This window comes from Zootermopsis nevadensis, unplaced genomic scaffold (assembly GCF_977971745.1).
Source record: "Zootermopsis nevadensis isolate Lab colony 2312 unplaced genomic scaffold, Znev_1.0 Znev_ptg000022l, whole genome shotgun sequence".
NCBI classification, from domain to species: domain Eukaryota; kingdom Metazoa; phylum Arthropoda; class Insecta; order Blattodea; family Termopsidae; genus Zootermopsis; species Zootermopsis nevadensis.
The window spans coordinates 22168382-22189124 of record NW_028259154.1 but is presented as its reverse complement, the minus strand read 5'-3'; the positions used below and the strand labels follow the sequence as shown (position 1 = coordinate 22189124).

At 35.4% G+C, this 20743-nt stretch overlaps 4 protein-coding genes across 4 annotated transcripts; 2 read left to right on the top strand and 2 right to left on the bottom strand.

The window, feature by feature from the left end:
• Nucleotides 1-23: 23 nt before the first annotated feature.
• LOC110832111 (uncharacterized) lies at nucleotides 24-2224 on the top strand. The gene is made up of 2 exons (XM_022068818.2): nucleotides 24-940; nucleotides 1182-2224. Exons 1-2 carry the CDS (start codon nucleotides 247-249, stop codon nucleotides 2000-2002), a joined length of 1515 nt encoding a protein of 504 aa, XP_021924510.1. The 5' UTR covers nucleotides 24-246; the 3' UTR covers nucleotides 2003-2224.
• A 179-nt stretch (nucleotides 2225-2403) lies between these two features.
• Nucleotides 2404-8072, top strand: LOC110832112 (N(4)-(Beta-N-acetylglucosaminyl)-L-asparaginase). The gene is made up of 6 exons (XM_022068819.2): nucleotides 2404-2941; nucleotides 4031-4187; nucleotides 4702-4927; nucleotides 5049-5251; nucleotides 6187-6294; nucleotides 7053-8072. Exons 1-6 carry the CDS (start codon nucleotides 2794-2796, stop codon nucleotides 7279-7281), a joined length of 1071 nt encoding a protein of 356 aa, XP_021924511.1. The 5' UTR covers nucleotides 2404-2793; the 3' UTR covers nucleotides 7282-8072.
• A 2473-nt stretch (nucleotides 8073-10545) lies between these two features.
• Nucleotides 10546-14796, bottom strand: LOC110832095 (uncharacterized). The gene is made up of 4 exons (XM_022068781.2): nucleotides 14689-14796; nucleotides 14014-14522; nucleotides 13624-13927; nucleotides 10546-13539 (listed from the first exon to the last, which is right to left on the bottom strand). The coding sequence occupies exons 1-4, from the start codon at nucleotides 14753-14755 to the stop codon at nucleotides 12911-12913; spliced, it is 1509 nt and encodes a 502-aa protein (XP_021924473.1). The 5' UTR covers nucleotides 14756-14796; the 3' UTR covers nucleotides 10546-12910.
• Nucleotides 14797-16304: 1508 nt separating this feature from the next.
• Nucleotides 16305-20448, bottom strand: Ns2 (nucleostemin 2). Its single transcript, XM_022068780.2, has 2 exons — nucleotides 20191-20448; nucleotides 16305-19396 (listed from the first exon to the last, which is right to left on the bottom strand). Exon 2 carries the CDS (start codon nucleotides 19388-19390, stop codon nucleotides 17201-17203), a length of 2190 nt encoding a protein of 729 aa, XP_021924472.1. The 5' UTR covers nucleotides 19391-19396; nucleotides 20191-20448; the 3' UTR covers nucleotides 16305-17200.
• Between the last annotated feature and the right edge of the window lie 295 nt (nucleotides 20449-20743).

The following is a 20743-nucleotide window of genomic DNA, read 5'->3' as shown; positions in this document are numbered from 1 at the left end:
GATAGAAATTTTAAGTGTCGTAGGAGGATAATTGTCCTCGCTACTACGGGTTTCAGGTTTTCCAAATGTAGAAGAAGAAAGTGTTAATTTTCACCTGCATACATTCGCAGACATTGTTTGCATCAAACATTTGCGGACAAACATCAGCTGTGCGCACTAGGTATGAATATGTATTGATTGGCAATTAATATTTTCATACTTGGTTGGCAAGGCAACCGTCAAATGAACTGAACCAAACCTTATAAAATGGAGGATACAGAAGCAACAGAACCACAAAAAAAGCCCACAAAGCGAAAGGCAAGAAATCAGTCAGAATGGAAACGAGAGAAAAGAAAACGGTCTATAATTGCCGGAGAACCACATGTGACTGTCAGAGGAGAGATGACAGAACAGAAGAAGATTGGTTCTGATTGCCTCTGTAAGCTGAAATGTTATGAAAAAATTGATGGGAAAACTAGACAAATGCTTTTCGATGGTTTTTATTCGTTGAAAACATATGATGAACAGAATGCTTATTTATTTGGGTTAATCAGAAAACATGACGTTAAAAGAAAGAAAAATGCTGCTTCGGACAGAAGAACGTGTACTTATAAGTACTATATACGTTATAGGGGACAAGAAACACAGGTCTGCAAATTGGCTTTTGCACATATTCATGCGGTGTCTTTCAGAAAAATTAGAACACTGAGTGAAAAACTGGATCAGAACATACTATTTCCCAGAGATGGTCGTGGGAAACATGATAACAGGCCCACAAAAATTCCCCAGGAGACAAAAGACTTGATTAAAAATCACCTGTTTAATGTAATAAAATCAAATGATTTGAAAAGCTTTATGAAAGAAGACAAAAACAGACAAATGGTGCCAGAACTGAATGTGGCTAAGCTGTATCTTCATTTCCTTCGAATATATGAATGTGAAGCTTTGAACCCACAAACTGGTGAGTATTACAATCATTTTGCTTTCAGTAAGTACTTAGTACAAAATAATATTTGTTTCAACAAGTACTTGTATGTAAGTTGACTGGAGTAATCTATACAGTGTGTTAGTATGATAATATGATCCTTAAAAATGTGTTAATACATTAATATTAACTTTGAAAGTGTTTATGTTGTCTCTGGTTCTTATTGATTAAATAATTACAGCTTTTAGTGGTGTTCATTTTTATATTTACATTTTAGGACAGCTAATTCCGGGTTACATTCCGAAAGTGAAGAGCTGGTTGTACCGCAAAGTATTCCACGAAGAAGTGAAGTCGAAGGATTTCCAGACTTTGAAGAAGAAGTTAGACATCTTCAATGAGAGCCATATTCACAAGATGGATGAGATGGATCTTGCAGCTAAGGACAGGAACCCTAAAAAGTCAAGAAGAAAGGGAACTGCAAAGAAACTTTCCTTGGTTGAAAATGCAATGGTATCTAGTGATCATAACTCAGCTGCTAAAGCAGCTGAAGCACTCATGTTCCAGCAGAAAACTGCTGGTTTGGGCTGTTCTAATGTTCATTTCCCTATTGCTCCTAACTATAACACCCAGGGTACACCAACAGTTCAAAATATTCAGTTACAGGTACAAAGAAACATAGTAGAAACTGCTAAACATCATCAGCCAATGCAGAATCAACCTCCAACCTTATCAGTGTCACAGTCCATGAATCCTCATCAAGCCCATTCAGATTCATCTGGCCATCATCATTCCTCACAAGAATTTCCAAATGCTCATTACCACTTCTTAGCAGGAAGACCTGGGAAGGAACCTGTAGGCATAGGAAATCGTACCATGACACTTTTGCAGCATTCCATCAATCCTCAAACAATTGGTGCCATCTCTCATCACCATCCAATGACAACATTCACTGGAAGCATGAATGATCCTTTACAACGTGTTAGAAACTCTGCACAAAGTCAGCACTATGGGGCAGCCACTGGGCTGATGCATTCAGCTGATGCAAATCAGCAGTTGGATTTGTCTGTTAATGATATGACAAATGCATTCTATTCATAAAATGTATCAATGTTATTTGTTTTATCGTGACATCGTTTGGTAGATTTTAGTACTGTGTATTCATATGGATTCAGTATGCAGTGCAAATTTTTTTAAAAACTTTTAAAGTGCTTCTTAGTTTTATCTACCTTTTAGACATGTGATTAATAACATGACCTTTTTAATTGACAGCTGTCATTGCATGAATATTAAATAAAGATGAATAAATGCAATTATGTGTGACAGATTGTGTTCTGGAAGAAATATATAGACGTGTGCTTTTGTAATATATATATGTGTGTGAAGTTATTAACAATCATACTTTTGGGGTTGTGGGTAGTGTGGTTGGGTACGGGATATTTTGTGGATGCACGTTGGCTACTGTTGAATGTGGAATAATAATATTATCTGTAATGCATCAGGGACGGTGATGGCAGAAAATCGTAAATGCCTACGATCCGGGTTAAAATCAGAAATGTAACGTCTGTACTCCTAAAGTGTTTGTTTTATGGTGCATGGATATATACATTTTGGCGGGAAATGCGCCGCATCATTCTTCAGGTCCTGCAATTCACAGCATTGAAATTCCCTAAACGATGGCGAGTGCAATTTGCAGTATGGTAAACAAGATAAACGTTGTCAATATCAATGTGTACTCCACGTGATTGACGATGAACAAGTGAAACAAAAGCAGTACGGCTCTGTACAAACATGACACAGTGGACTATTTTATCAAATAATCTTGGTCGAAGCGTATCAGTTTTAGCTGTACAGCCCTAACGAATCTGTCGAGTAGGTTATTACAATTCAGAATGCTTATTGGAAACACTAAAGCTATTATATTTATTCTGCTCGTCGTCCTGATGGGCATTGTTGCAATCGTAAATTACCACGATCAGACTTTGAATATGATACCAGTTGTCATAAACACATGGCCATTTACAAATGCAACACAAAACGGTAAGTACAGTAACGTAATTATTCGACGAGCCTTGAATTGTCCAAATCCCAAGATGTTACTGTATGCCGACTGGTTTATAACATGGGAGATCACTGAGGATGAAATTTTACTGTTATTACTTTCCGTTATTTATTAAATTTAGGTCCGTGAAGTGTCATGTGCCCTGCTGACAGGTAGTCCATAATATGTTTATTCGTTCTTCGAATTATTTACTGGGAACCAACTAAATCTGCCGTGGGATCGAATAGCGAGTTATCAACTTTCTCTCAAAGTATACATTGGGCACAAGTGTAAAAGGCTTGTATTAGATGCCATCCCACTGAGAAAGAAAGAGTGAAGTGGATGAGATGTATAAATTTTAATGGGATTATTAGTTTTGCAGCCAAGTGTGACCACCCCACACTTGGATGTCTAAGTACACAGTCCACTTCTTGCTTAGGGAATTGCATATACCAATCAAGACTTTATTTTTTTCAATCCCTCTGGTCAAATGCAATAAACACTTCTTGGGATGTCACATGTATAAGTATGGAGTTTGAGATTCTCTGCCATCATCATCAGGGTTGATACCTACACTGATGATAGAGGCAGAGATCGTCTCCAAAATGCTAGGATCTAATGTCGTATATAGTTACTTGTAGCTCCTTGAATGAACAGATGCATTTGAAGGAAAATAAGTGTCATAAGTTCTCTTAAGCTGTTAATATAATTGTTTTTATCAATGATTTATTAGCTTTATCATCATACATGGATGTCTCCATTTGCTTCACCCTGACATTTATATTCCTTTATATTTCCCAAAATCTTTCTTGTATTTGTTTCCATATGTTCTTACCATATTCCTCATTTTGCCTTAATTTCCACATTTAAAGGTACCTTTACTGTTTTGTTATTGTCCATTCCTATAACACTGCCAAACCACTCTAATCCTGATGTTTGCAGATTTCCCTTAAAAATCTGATGACCATTGATTTAATTTGCAGGGAGGACAGAGGCAGGTTGTGAAATTGTCTTTCATTGTGGTAGGAAATACAGTGTAAGGAGTTGGACATTGGTACATTAAGATGACTTGAATTTTACTTTCACAGCTTGGAATACTATATACTTTAAAAAGAAGTCAGCACTGGATGGTGTAGAGAAGGGCTGTACTACATGTGAAGTTGATCAGTGTGATGGAACTGTAGGTTTTGGAGGTAGCCCTGATGAAAATGGAGAAACTACATTAGATGCTATGATTATGGATGGGTATGTATGTAAGTTGGGTTTTCTGGGAAATATGTTATTTATTCTGAGAATCTACAAATCCCGTTCCCACAGACTTATTGAATTTTGTAGTATCTATTTTAAAGGGGGCTGTGATCAGTTTCTTGGTTTATTTAATGGTGCTTTTTCTACTGCACAGCTTTAAATGGTAAGATGACTGTCAATGATTAATTGTAAAGTATGTGAGAGAAAGTGATAATGACCTATTTTAAGGTGCTGTCTTAACATGTGCCAGGAAGTAATGAGGAAACCCACAAACATCCTCTGTCAAAATAGCTGGTCACCAGGCAAAGACTCAAATAAGGGACATCCTGATGTCACCTGTAGTGTTGCCCATTATATTTGGTGGACTTTAATTAGTGCATAGAATACAAAAATACTGATCCGTTATGGAGACTGCTGTCAGATAATCTGAATGAGAATGAAGTATTTTACCATTAGGACACATTAACTGAGGTGACCAGTAGACTCATTAGTGTGATGTAATGTTTTACAGAATGACAATGAATGTGGGTGCAGTTGCTGCTTTAAGGCGTGTGAAGAGTGCCATATCTGTTGCACGATGTGTACTAGAGCACACACAACACACACTTTTAGTAGGTGATCAAGCAACACAGTTTGCTGTCTCATTGGGTTTCAAGGAAGAAACATTAGAGACAGGCAAGTCTCGAAAAATGTGGCAGCAGTGGAAGGAAAACAGTTGCCAACCAAACTTCTGGGTGGTATGTAAGATAATATAAATATACATTAATATGTATGTGACATACAAAAGATGCAAAGACATATGAATATATTGTTGTTGCTAATAATGATAATATTAACATATTTGTTACAATTCAACAGAATGTAAAACCTGATCCCACCAAATTTTGTGGACCATACAAATCAGATACTTCCATCACTAAGAGGCAGGAAGGAAACTACCCAAAACATAGAAGTGTATTTAATGATAAAAACCATGACACAATAGGAATGGTTGCTATTGATACTGCAGGCAGAATAGCAGCTGGTACATCAACCAATGGAGCAAAGTTCAAAATTCCAGGGTGAGTAATTTAATGCTCAGTGTAACAAACTGTAAGCATTTGAACTAAATTAGTATTATAGCTGGCATAGGGCCTGATTCTCAGTGACACATGTCCTATTCTTACAACTTATTTATTATTTTAGCCTTATTCTTTATTCTGTTTTTGGTCTTACATGGTCAGTTGTCACTAAAGATATGAAGTAGATAGGGAATATTTTTATGAGGAATATGCCCAAAGTTCTGTTGGATATTCAGCATGAATATGTCAGTATTGCTTACAATACCATTAGCAGTGTCAGTCTGTTAATACTGAGTCAATTAGCTGCATAACTAGATATCCTGGGGTTTTCATTGTTTTACTCAGTCACTGTAGACAAATTCTGTGATAGTAGTCCTTCTGAATCCTGTCCAGTACAGCTTACATAATCATCCCCATGGCATTTGCAGCTGAAGTATGTGACCTTTCAGTTCAGACTGCACTGTGAAACTAAAGTAAAGTTAAATGCAAGTGGTCATCAGTTGTTCATGTTATACATTTACTCTTAACCAAAAGCTGTTAAGACTGAAGGATACCCTAAAGAAATCTGGTATATAGCATTTGTAAAAGGGATATTTTGGTTAAAAAGTAATTTATTTTAAATGATATTTGGGATGAAACTTGTATAGATATGTCCATATAATGCACAGCGTTCTTTGTATTAATAAAAGATTTCTTAAGACGTGGTACAATAGGGATTTCATTTAAAAAACATAACAAAGGTACTTTTAACTTGAAGCTAGAATTGATGATAATTCTCCAAGGAGGAAATGTGAATTGCAAATACTGTGTATCTGTATATTTTAAAATCTCTATATCTTCTATGTAACTTTTGACATTTTAAAAATATTAACTTATTTTCAACAAAAAAATAGATTCAGTTTCAAAGAAATTTGATGCTGTTGGCATTCTTTTAGGAGAGTTGGAGATTCACCTATCCCTGGAGCAGGAGCATATGCTGATGGCACTGTAGGGGCAGCAGCAGCCACAGGTGATGGAGATATCATGATGAGATTCTTACCCAGGTATATATTTAGGATGATGAAGTGAGGACATGAATACACCTGTGAATTAGAGTTTAGTTCTGTACAGTGTTTTTATTATAGGAATAATCTGTTTTTCTCATATGTTTTACCATAATATTAAGGCTGTCACTCCAATTCAAGGTCTGCTTTGTCTGTTGTGCAAATATTTCCTTTTAGACCGAGACTGATTTTGTATGCATTCGTTGTACACAGTGTATAAAAGAACACATAATGGGCAGGTCTTGTCTCTTCACGTTTCATCTCTGAAACAGCTGAATGAATTTGTGTTATATTTGATATTGGGACATAGTTATCAAGTAAGTTTAATGTTAGCGCATATTAGTCAATTGTAATCCTTGGTTTACATTAAGCCCAGTTTGAACTTCATCAGGTTTCTCAAAACCAATATTTTAACACTATTTGATGAAAAATAAAGATATACATGACAGAATATAGGTTTTATTAAGTTTTACAGCTTTTATTTGGAACATCTGATATGGTGAATAGTTACATAATATAAGTTACACTAATTTCTGACTCTGCACAGTGTAATTAGCTTTGATACAATAGATCTTTATCTACAGTAAATGAACACCTAGGTGAATAACATATGCAAAATAGCAAGGAACACACCTTCAAATTATGTATGTCATTCGAAAAATCCCTTTCCACAAAGTATCTTGATTTTTTTATTCAAAATATGCTTCTAAAGGCTTTTTATCATGTGGTATTAATGACAACCTACTTACTTATTTCAGTTACTTGGCTGTTGAGGAAATGAGACGAGGGTCTTCTCCTTCACGTGCTGGTGAGCTGGCAATTAGGCGTATTGTTACTTACTACCCAGAGTTCGTGGGGGCAATTGTGGTACTAAAAAATGATGGCAATTATGGAGCTGCCTGCCATGGTCTTCAAAATTTCCAATTTTCAGTGTGTAACAGTGATCTTGGGCAGGTTACAGTCCATACTGTACCGTGTGTTCAGTGACCTGTCTGGAACAGTTACAAAATCATCGGAAAAACACAAAGTTATACTGCTTCTGCTTTCGATTTTAACAACTGAAGCAGTGCTGAAAGTGGGTTGGGATGACACAGTAGCATCCAATTTCTTTTCAGGGAGTCCCAAAATGATCTCATTACCACTACAGTTCCCTAAAATTATGTCAGTCTTACCCATTCCATCTCACTTTTTCACCCTTATGAAAACATTACAAACAAAATACAATGTACACAAAAATTTTGGTCTCTGCTTTTTAACAGTCTAAACGTCCTTACCATTGCAGCAGGTTCTCAAATAAAATGTTAACATAATTCAGAGTAGCCGTTTCAGATTAAATTAATACCAAGTTATAAATAAATTAAACATATCTGAGATCTGAAGTTATTACAGTGGTGAAGATGTCCATGTTGGTCTTCTGGGATGTGGCACTGTGAACTTGTAGTTAGGTACAAACATTTCTGAGGACTGAAGATGGATGCAGTATGTTCTTCCAAACCATTAGTATGGTATCATAACGCAGAAGACCAACATGAAATCATGCCTTGTTCTTTCCATATTTACCCTTGTCTTTGCAATTCTCTGTTGCATTGCTTGTGTGGGTATATTTAGTTATTCTTTCTGAAACAGTTAATTTTGTTAATAAACACAACTTTTTCCAGAGTTGTTAAAACAGAAAATAAGGATAATGTACAGTTTACTCTCATTATTTTGGTGTAACATGATTTTGTTATATAGTGCGTAATTTTGAAATAAATATTTACATTTTCATACATAAAGTATTATTATATCACCAGTATTTTTCAGTCCTAACCTTGGTATCCTGTGTTTGTGGCTAAGTCATTCAAAAAGTTATTGGAAAAATGTATAATTTACTAACTGTTGATATGTAGTGGCAAATAATACATAGGAATAGAGAACTGGGAGGATTTGAGATGAAGTTATTGTGTCTAATTTTAAGATATCACCCTGGTCAGGAAAATGTGGATGAAGTCTTAGACTTCTTGCTGACGAAGCCTGCAGTTTGTGCAGCTTCCTTTTTTTATTCGGTTTTATGTTGCTGCATTTGGAAGGAAGATTTTTTCACTTAATTTAATTTATTAAAAATTATATTCTTTACTATCAATGCCATTTTAAAAGATAATGTTGGTATGAACTGTATTACTTTCAACTCAAAAATGGTTCATTCCACCAACTTTGCTAGTATATATATATATACACACACACACACAACTGTAATTATTATGTCGAAGATTCATGGAACTAATAATTTGTGGTCTTCTGGGTTGTGACAACACTCCAGACGAACACATTACCTTCACTCAGGGTAGAAGACCAAGCTGCAGAATATCAATGCATAGATGAACTAACCAGGAAAAAGAGAAGTGAATTCAGAGATCATACACTTTGCCTAGCAACTTTAAAGTAATTAAATCAAGGATAATGCTGTTAACATGACATGTATCCCACAGGATGTACCAAATTTTGGTTCAGAAAATCATGGATTGAGACGAGTATAATAGTACTAGAATGGACAAAAGTGCACTGCATGATGTAACAGACTACTAAAATACATTCTGTATGAAACTAAATAAAAGACCCTCCCCCACTTAGTCTATTACCAGAAGAGAATGCTAAGGAACATAACCAAATAAAGTTAAGTACTAAATACTCTTGCATGCCTCTGAGAAATAAGTTGCCAAATTCTGAATGTAATATAATAAAAACTCTCTCCTGATATTTCATCCTATCTGGTCATGTATAGTTAAATATTATGTAAACTCCAGTCATTATCTTAAGTAATAAAATTGAGAGAACTGCGAACTTGGAATTATCTCAGATTGCGAACAGAGGTACAAACTTTACCTGTCAGGAAGTATGGCCTCTAGGTTGTACTTTGAACCTGATGGCCCCTGAAGCCAGAGTTCTAATTCACCATACTGTGGTACTTCAAATGTTAATGTGTAATGTTTGTTCCAGCAATCGTGACACTAAAGATGCCTCAGTCCTACTTTCACTCTCCATATGCCCAATGCTAACCTCACTACTTATCAGAAGAAGCCTATCTTTCAGGATGTTGCACCATGTAGTCTCGTAGAAATTCGGAGGTGCCTACTGCTTCCATCATCAGAGCAATAAGAACCTGAAATCTCACAAAGTTATTCAATACTCTTCAATCTAACATCAAAAGTTTAAATTTTGATATAAAAATATGTAAGCCAGTACAGAAAGATTATCCTTTATCTCAGGCCATCAACTCTGTAGGATTTACTGCAACTGAAAATTCTTAAATACTGTAAATATTTATATAATACGTGAAACAACCATGTACTTCAGTATATATTTATTTATTATTTCAGTCTATACACAAACTTGATTTTTTAAAATGTTGTTAAAATTAAAATTTGGCGCTTTTCATCGTTATTACGATGTTACAATTTCAGCGCATATTATTTTACGACATGTTTCGATGCTAGCTATTTATTTTTAAAGATAAAAATAACAATAAAAACCTGAGGATGATGCAATAGCATCGAAACATGTCGTAAAATAATATGCGCTGAAATTGTAACATCGTAATAACGATGAAAAGCGCCAAATTTTAATTTTAACAACAACATTTTAAAAAATCAAGTTTGTGTATAGACTGAAATAATAAATAAATATATACTGAATTCCAACACAAACATGACGCATCTAAACTACAAACCATGTACTTATATTTGTATCAGTATTATATCTGTACAAAGTGTTGGCATTGTGTTGTAACATATTCCACATCCTTGGCTTGTACTATGAAGGATCTATAAAATTTAAATAAATTCTATTCAATTCAGGATGCAGTTAATGAAACAAGTTGGATAAGGGTTTGAAAGATCACAAGAAAATTACTGAAGATATTTTTCAACTGTACATAGCAGAAAGACTGTGGATAATTACGTGGGAATGATATGGAGGGAAGCAGTTATCTCCTATTATTGCTCTTATGCTGTGACATACAACTTTAAGTCAGATGTTTGTGCAGTACCTCATACTGTGAAATTTGACTTTAGTCCACATTAAAGCACAATCTTCTCATTTAGCTGCAACATTTTACTTTACTCTTTGAGGTATAAAAAACATTCTTGTTGGTATATGTTACAGGGCTGCCATACTGTTTAAAGTCATGTTTTCAGATTAATTTGATGTTTCCACTTTAACTGGTTAAATGACTGTAAAAAAGTGTTTTGTAAACATAATATTGAATATCTGATCTGTTGGTAACTGTGATTTATTCACATGTGCTCATAATAACTTGACCCTCATAAGGAGTTTACATTTGTAACTTAAAATTATATTCTTTTAGCAAAGCAGTGAAAAAATAATATACAGGCTAAAGGTCAAGGTAATATCCTGCCATTTTCTTGGAGGGATTAAGGTAAACCATGACAATCTTCAGTCAGGATAGTTGGTTTCCTGCCAAAGATTCTAATCTGGGATATCCAAATGTGAAAGAAGAGTACTAACTACCCAACCACGACATTCAGTTTAAATGTGTGACTGAACAAGCATAAGAAAGTATAAACTACAAAGGGGATATGGAACCATATGTTTAGTATATTTATTTAATTTAAAAATGTATATCACATACTGTTAATATCTATCAATCAAATATGTGACATCCAAATGAGGTTGGTCATACAGAGACACATAAAAAATGTGATATCACGTTATGTAGTGCTATGCACATGATGCAGTGAAAGTAACCTGTAGTGCTTGCAAAAAATAAGAGTGCATTGTAATATCTGGTACATTCACACACAAATAAGTCACATATCTGAACTCAAAGTTCTGTTATGTAAATTTCATTGACAGTATTAACAAAGTCCTGGAAATCTGCTATCACACTGGCAACACCTTGAATGTAACATAAATGTTCATCTCATATATTACATATAAAACAATTCAAACACAATTGTACATAGAAAACTGTGACAATACCACTGCAAAACATTAATGCATGTGGTAAAAGTGTACATTTTTATTAACCCTCTGCAGTCACATAAAAAGTTATGAATTTCTACAACCAGGTCAAATGCTTGTTGGAAAGAAAAGAGCATGTTGATAATATATCAACATGTGACCATCGAAGCATATTCCAAGTGGCAATCATATATTAATATATGATGGAAAGGGGTTAAGAAATAAAAATAGGTTGGTGCCTAAAAATTTCAAAAAAATATATAAAACTTCTCAGTAACCAGAGGAAAAAATAAAAACTTCAAAAATAACCAACAATAAAATTGTACAAGACTTGATGATTTCATGGTGAATGAATGCGATTTATTCTCAGGAGATCTACCATGCCAACACTGAATAAATTTCTAATATTTCAGAGACAGTATCTGCTTCCATCACTAGAGACTGATGTGATGAGTGATACAGCTGTTTGTTGTATGTGTATGTGTGTGTGTGTGTGTGTACATGTATATACATGCATACAATTGGCTCTCACAGTCTAGTGTCCTTGAAGAGTGAATTAACAGTCATCCTACCTATGGCTACAGTCCATGTTTAACCCTTATTGTAAGGTAATAGGCGATTCAAACCCCTGTATTATGAAGTTGACAGCTGGACTTCAAACTTTGAGGTTAATGGTTTAGCAGTATTCTATGGCAACACAGTCAGATAAAATGCTCATAATCTGCACCACAATGGACGATAAAAGGTTAATCTGGAAAATCTAAGATGTAAGCTACATTTAGCCCTTCATTCTGTGGATCCTATTTGATGTATGCTGATGGATTTTCTTTGTTGAAGTGTGCTGGTAGTGAGATTCCAGAATCAACTTAAGTATGAACCCTGTATCTTCGGTGAAGTTGCCTGAATGTCATTGAAACTAAATGGCCTCTTTCACTAAGTGATACTTTTAGCTGGTACTGTAGTTTCCTTATCGGCATATCAAGGAACAGTATGTTAAACTTTTCAATTCCCATTGTCAACTTGATGTTTGGGTGGATGTTACTGAGATGCATCTGGAAATCCTGAAATTCTTTCTTGCCATGATGCAGATCACGAAAGTGTTGATGTACCTGTAGCAATATGTACATTTTGTAAAGAAATGAACTTAAAGCCAGCTGCTCAAAATTCTCCATGTAGAAATTGGTCATGACTGGAGCAAATGATGACTACATGATGATACACCAATTTCATCATATATCATCCCATGTACAGGAAGTATGTTGAAATGAGAAATTATATGAACAGCTCAATGGACCTAGATTAAAAATTAATAATTTTAAGATTAAACAACATTAACTATAGCCCTGGGTAGGTTGAATGAACAACTGACTTTATCTACTGTTCCCCAGTTGGTCTGCCCTCAGCCAGGGACACAGATTCCAGGAGCCAACTGTATACAACAAACATGCATCTCTCATCACACAAATTAATGATTATGGAGGCAGAAACTCACACACAAACAATGGAAACTTATTCCACATTGATATGGCTGGTCACTTGAGAAGACTTCATTACAAGAATAACATGAATTGCTATTAAAATGTATGCCATTATTTACACTTGTTAAAAACAAACAAAATACTGTTCCTGCTTCTAATTCATACTCCACACTTCCTTTTCACTGATAAAATGAAGCAGTATTGACATTCATATAACCACTAGAATTCTGTGCTAAACTCATAGTTCCTCCTGGCAAGGCAACAACACTAGAACACTGAAGTCCTTGTGCACCTGACCCTTGGACATTCATTAATGGACTCAAAACATTTTGTGTGGAAAATGTGTGTAGGTTCAGTTGCATGGCATGATGTTGCTGAGAGATCATGTCTGATGCCTGCGGTAACTGCAGGTCTTGCAGATTCACAGGTAATATATACATGTCTTGTGATGTCGCAAGAGATTGCATTTGATTGTGATGGATTGATGATGACATGTGATCAGCACCCATTGGATTTAAAGTCTGAAGACCAACAACATTCACACCAGAATCCTTCTCTCTACTTATCTTCTTTGGTGTCTTCTGTTTTCTTTCTGCTTTATTTATTACCTGATTTGATTCCACTTTGTCAGTATCCTTTAGATGCCAAAGTTTCTTCTTCAGAGTAAGGAAATCATGAAACTTGAATTCCTCATGAAATACCCTGCTGTACAACCAATGTTTTACAATAGGTACATGGCGTTTTTTATCTTCTTGATTATTGTGAGATTCTTCATCTCTGTTTATATATCGAGATTCACTATGATGTCCTGAAATGAATGTGTAAAAGATACATAAATATAATCCTTACACATGATATGCAAATTTTCTTTATTTTACTGTATATTCCTTACCCATAAGATTGATGTTATGATTCATTCCTGTCATCTGAAAATGTGTTAGGTCAGGTACATGCGCATAAGGACCAACATGCTGATGTGTAAGACCTTGATGACTTTCCATTCCAGAGAAACCAGGCAGAGAAACACCTTCATGTGGTACTTCAATACCATTGGTTGGATGTGACATGTTAATCTTTTCATTACCAAGATGCAGAACATAAAAATTGGGATCAAACTGTTCCAAATAATCTTTCCACATTTTTGTTATGTTTAAATCAGGCCCATTGTGTTTTTCTTCTTTCAAGAAATCCCTCACCTGAAAGACAAATTTTAAGAATGCTTAAATACATATAACATAATAAAAACAAAGAAAAAATTAAAAAAATCATTCAACATACATACTCTATCAGATTTTATTATGGAGTAAATGTGATCCTTGATCTGAGTCAACGTTTCAGTTGAAACTTTGCGTGGCCTGTTGTCATGTTTTCCTCTACCATCACGTGGGAACATTATATTTTGATCTTGCTTCTGACACAAAATCCTAATCTTATGCGGTGAAATGCCATGTATATGAGCAAATGCAAGCCTGCAAATTTGTATTTCTTTCCCTTTGGTACGAACAAAATATTTATAGCTACATGTGCGGCGATCACTTTCCTTACTTCTCTTCCGAGCAATCTCAGTTTTTCGAATGAGGCCAAAAAGATAAGCGTTTTGTTCATCATGGCTATTTAATGAGTAATAGCCAACAAACAACTTATGCCTTTCTTCTTCAGTTACCAGTGCGTAACACTTTCTTCTACATCTGCAGTCTTCACCAATTTTCCTCTCATCCACAATATCACCTCTACTGTTCACATACGCCTTACCGGCCACCCTCAGTCGTTTTCTTTTCTCTCGTTTCCATTCTGAAATTGAAACATAAACATAACCTTACTAACGGTAGGCATATTGAGACCCTAGGATTCAAAGAGAGACTGAAATGTACGTAACAATCAAACTCGACAGCGTACAATTTTCAACTTAAAATACAATTTACATTAAATACTAGGCTTCTTGCATATGAATACCTACCAGAAGGATTCCTTGTCCGCTTTTTAACTTGTGTATTATTCTGCTTACTACCTTCTGCTTCTGCCATCTTGTTTCGAGTTTCAAACTCTTTGAAATTCTTGCACAAAGAGTGTAGAAGGGGATCTCACACTGTGTTTACTATCTTTGGCAACTTCCGTAAGACTAGAGAAAGAAAAACTGGCATGGCAGTAGAATAAAGACGTAGGTGTACAGAAATAACGGAAAAGTTACATGCTGCCTTCATAACTTATCAAATGGTTCCTGCTTATTTTTGAAAGGTTAGAAATATGGTCTAAGTGTCAAAGAACGTCCAAACACTGCAGAAATACAATAATATTTAGAATACAAATGGTTTCAAGTTGGCACTAAACGGTGTCAAGAGGTGGTCTAGTGTATTTTTAATGTAACCACAGTAAAAGGTATTTACGAACGATGGTGACACTATATGAAGTTCTTGGATGCGACACTAATGCAACACACGACGAACTCAAAAGAAAATACCAAGAACTTGTGCTGAAGTATCATCCAGATAAGCAAGAGAAACACTCATTTTCAACAACCACATTCTTGCAAATTGATGAGGCATGGAAAATTCTTAGAGATCCGGAACGGAGGAAGTTGTATGACTGTCACTTGAAACACATGCAACTTACTGAGCAAGCCCTTATATATGCAACATTATCTGTAACTGAACTTGACTGGCATGAAGATAATTTAAACTACAGTTATTTGTGCAGGTGTGGTGGCATATATAGTATTGAACACTCGGAAATTGGATTGGAAGACTGTTTTGTGAATTGTGAGAACTGTTCTCTAATAATTCATATAACTTGTGACAAAAATATTTTGGATTGCCAGTGAAAATTAAATGTTTTATGACTGCACATAAAGTACACTATTATTTGTATTCTTAGGTATTTATTTTCCTTGAAACAATTATGCTAAAGGATAAAAGTGAGTGCCTACATGGCGCATAGTGGGACAGCTTTACTTTATTATAAAAATAAAAGTAAAGCTGCCCTGCTACATGCCATGTAGGTCATTTGGGGGGGGGGGGAGTGGAGGTATAGTTCCTACGCTTTCTTGACCTCGGCACTACATAGGGGTGAGTGGTCAGCAACATGCCCTGGCCGTGCTTTACCCCCAGGAAAGGACCCTGCTGTCCATTGGATAAGAGGCTGGGTGGGCTCCATAGCTGGTCTGGACGCAGAGGCTAGAGGAAAAATCCTTGGCCTGTCGGGGATCGAACCCAGTCATCCAGCCTGTAGCTAGTCACTATACTGACTGAGCTATCCCGGCTCATCTTTACTTTATTGTATATGTAGTAAACTAATGCTGGAGAACCTGCAAGCTGTCTGTAGTAGTCTGTTATTTAAAACTTGGCATTCTCATAGTAGTGAGTACAAAGATGGCTGTCTTCTGGGTTGTAGTGCTGTGTAGTCGGGCAGAAGTTTACTGTTTCAGAGGTCATTGTTGCCTCCATCATCAAGGTGATATTCATCAACCCAGAAAACAGATATCCTCTTATTAAAGACTTTCAGCTCTTAGGGCATCAAAGTTAAAGTCATGTGCATAGGCTGGGATCTGTAGTATAGGAAGAAGAATCAGTAACAGTCTAGAAAAGCTGAGTTTCATTTATTATACTGAAATTTCTCTTTAAAGTACATACTTAAAATTACTGTTTCAAATCATTTCATCTTGGCTGATACAAAAGGAAAAATCTTTAAACTCTTGTGTCACAATCCAGAAGAATAATATTATATCTAAGCTGCTGTGCAAACATAAGATCTCATAAGAATGTTGTATTGTTGGGAAGCACAAGTTACGTGGTAATTACTCATATTAACAATTGTAAGAACTGAAATAATTGTAACAATTTATATGAAGTATTTTGAATCATAAACATGACCCTTTCCAATATCATTATCTTCATAACAGTACTATGTGCATATGCATAGGTTGTATCACATAACATTACAATACCGCTGTGTACGAAATGTTGCAGTTACAAAAATGATATTATGCTATTTGAAGATGTTACACAGTGTACATTGGTTATGATTATTCAAGTTGCATAGGCTCATAAGACTTCTCTGGTATAGACTGCATGTGCAGCATCCTACTGTCCTAAAAAGGGTTTTAAAAATGACCAGTAATTCGTATTGAAATTCTGGTGAGTGTTACAATAGAATGGTACTGAATTTTTGCAACAATAAAATGAATTATACTCCACTATACACAGCTCCTGTAAGGTTTCACATCTTAACATCAATGACCTCCCAAGATGTTATCTAGGTCCCTCAATTCAAATTGTGCTTTAGAATATTCTTCAGTTGCTTAACAGGAATTGTATCTTATTAAATAATGTCTCACAACTTTGATAGTTGAAAGGACACTCTTAAGTAACAAACAACATTCCATTTCCTGTATCCAAAATCTGATTCACCATATTGTTTACATTAATTCATTTAATAATGACATGCAAGTTTCTATGCAACCAAATGTTAAGTACTTAAAAATATTTATTTTTATTTCTGTTTCTATTTTTGACATTGGTCACGGCATAAAAATTACTACCAGTTCGCTTTGGTTTCATTTCTCTTTCCATCCTCCTCCGTACCTTACTTGTCAACCAAACTGGCATTTTATCATCTGTTGCATCAGCCTTACTTTTCTTTCTTCTGTTAGAATACATATTCTTCCTCATACCTGTGACACAAAAGGCTCCACTGCTTGAACATGTTTGAGTGCTTGATTCCTTATCAGAATCACTGGAGCTGAACTGTGATTCAGATTCATCATCACATTCTTTAACCATGCTGGTAACTGAAGTTTCCACTTCTCTTGATATACCACTACTGGGTTCACCTACATCTGTAGCTGCTGTTTCTAATGTATCACTTATATCGGTCATGTTGCATTCTTGTTCAAGAGATTTCATGTTTTGTTGATTTAACTTTGTACCAAGATCTTCTGTATAATGTAGATTAACTCTAATCTTGCTGAAGTCTTGTATGACTTTGAATGCAGGTTCTGTAATTGTAGCTACTTGATCAGGAATACTCTTGCTTTCTGGATTTAAGAGCACATCTGCATTTAAATTTCTTTCCAAATTACAAATTCCTAGACTCACCTCTTCGGCATTATTAGCACCATTGCTTTCATTTGAAGACACATTTTCTGGCAATGCAGTGATTGTTGTAGCTGTGTTCTTTTCTGTACCATCAATTACTTGGCTTACCTTAGGTTCAGTGATCAGAGATGAAATGGTTCTTTCATTTAGAGGAACTTCATACCCAGGTGGAGGTATGTAAAATGGTAACTTGCCTCTTTGCCAATCATTAAGAACAATCCGAGCAGCAGTTGCAATATCAGGTTCACCGCCTTTCAATAGCTTCCCCATTCTTGTAGCTAACTTTTCTAAAAATCCTTGAGCAGAATCCCAATCATCTACTTTATATGTTTTCAACATATATTCCTTTTTTACTCTCTCAAGAACAGAAGGAATGTAGTCTTCAGGATTCTCCACCAGCTCTACCCTTACCACCCCTTTCAAAACCTTTTCAACATCAGTCTCTGCTGATGGGCACACTACTCCTGGGCAATCAATCAAGTAGATACGTCGCATCAGTGTAATATACTGCCATACCTTTGTTTCTCCTGCAATAGGTGCAACTTTGCATACTTTCTTAGATCGTAAAGTATTGATGACAGAGCTCTTTCCCACATTTGGATAACCAATAAACCCAACACTTATTTGCTTCTTATCAATATGTAATTTAGCAAACTGTCGCAGTAAATTAATCAGTGAGCCTTTACCAAATGGATGAGTCAATGATGCATGAAAAGCAACTGTTGGGTATTCTGAACTCAATATAGCGACCCATCTTTGGGTGACCCATGTAGGAACTAAGTCAACTTTGTTCAAAATAAAAATCAGATGTTTATGTGGTTTTTCTGTGCGCAAGAACTTCTCTATGTGTGAGGACCTTGTTCCAAGTGGATCCCGAGCATCCAGTACTTGGAGCACAACATCTGACGAATCGATCACCTTGTACAACTCATTCCAAATTCGTTTACTCTGACCTGCAGACATTATCCATTCTCTTGGAGCATCCTTTATACCCAAATCTTCTTTAACTAGATCCCTATCATTTTCACCATCATAAGCTTCAGATGATTCTACTGCACGGTGAGAAAGCTGATCCAGATTCCTGAATTTTAAATTGGGTCTTTTTCTTATTTTTTTAGGCCCAAAGACACTTTCAAAACTTTCAGTATCTAACAGATGAACTCTAGCATGCTTAGCTGTTTCATTTAGAAGAGTTACTGGCAGTTTAGTTGGTTTCATTACAACCTGATATGGGTTCTTAGCAGCTGCCCCTAACTCTTCCTGGAACTTCTGGAGTGCATTTTGTGTGATTACTCTGGAATTTCCAAACCATTTTTGATTAGGTTCTACTCTTGCAACAGTTCCTGATGGAAGTCTTCCCTGAAATGGAGCTGGACTGATTATCTGTCCAATTTTATTACGTTTTGGTTTAAAATTCCTGTACATTTGCAATCTCTTGATTGTAGATTTGCTCCGTACAACAGCAACACCTTTTAAGCCTTCAGATTTCCTTTCAGGGTTCATGCTGTGGCCATGACGATTTAAGCCCTGCTTCCTTGGTGCTTTTGATGCTGATTTTGTTTTTGCCATGTTCACCTTAACAGAGAAAGGAATATCTTCCATTATGTTTATTAAGTACATAATCCTTTTTGTTTGACAGTAAATACTCAGAATGTACTGCTTGTATTCTTCCCGTAGAATATGACATACGTTTTATACCTCGGTTTAGCAATCATCTCAAAAATATTAACAAATAAACTATTTCTGAAAGGAAAAACCCAATATGTATACTGTAATTCTTTCATATTATTGTTTTGCTTTAATTTACCTATTTCATTGAACTCCCCCCGGTAATGACATGTTATCAGAGGTACACCCAAAACCACATTCTTAAACCTTCACTACTATTCCTATTGGACCAGTCAAGTTAAAAAGTCATATGAATGGTAAGTAATGTTTTGAGAATGTATTAAAGAAATATTAATTTCATCAAGATTCAGTTTTGTAATACCACTAAGTACCCACTGCAAATTTTTCTGAATCTCCAAAACATAATTAAATCTTTTCTTCTGGTCTTCAATTTAATCTTGGGAAACAAGAAATTTCTGTGTGCAATGTCCTGACAGTAAGAACAGAATATTATTTGTTTACATTCCATAGATAATTCATAGGCCCCGGCCAAGGATGTAGAACATGTCATAGCACAAATACAATAACAACGGGAAAATAATGGTAATTTCCGGCAATAGACATAATTGAGGTTATGTTTAATGATCAGTTTGTTTGCTATTCGTTTGGTTCTTGCTCTTTTGGCAGTTTTATGTTTTATTATTTAAAACTGAAATGACTCGACGTTCTGTTCTCCATTTATTGCAAGGTCTCATACATACCAATAATTTTATCCGATGTTTCAGTACCAGGTCGGTATTATCCGATATATTGTACACTTTTATTCTGGGGCTATTAACTTCCTTTATTCACTTCATGAACTTATTTGTAGCACTTATAGTATAGGTTGTCCACTATGTTCCCATTTCTTGCTACGAACTGCAGTCTGAGAAGATACAGAATTCGGTCTGAAATCCTAACCACGTGGCCAAGATCATCTGCCAGTGAATAAATTATCTGTGCTTCTAATATTCTCATTATTCAGTCTGTTAACGTGAACGCACTAACATTAATATTACCTAGACAAGAAAAACTTGGTTGAGACAGACTAAATAAAATCCCTTTCTTTGTTTAACAGTAATAGTTCAAATTCAATAATTTAGATCCACTATTTGGAAAATACTCGATTGGATTTTCCTCATTAGTGGTGGGTTTTCATTCGTGGTATTGGTTAACCTGAGTACATGACAATTTTTTACGCTAATTTTCCGATTCATATTTCACTGAAATTTGTAGCTGGCTGTGCAAGTAAAACGAAATTTAAGTTCTTTTAAT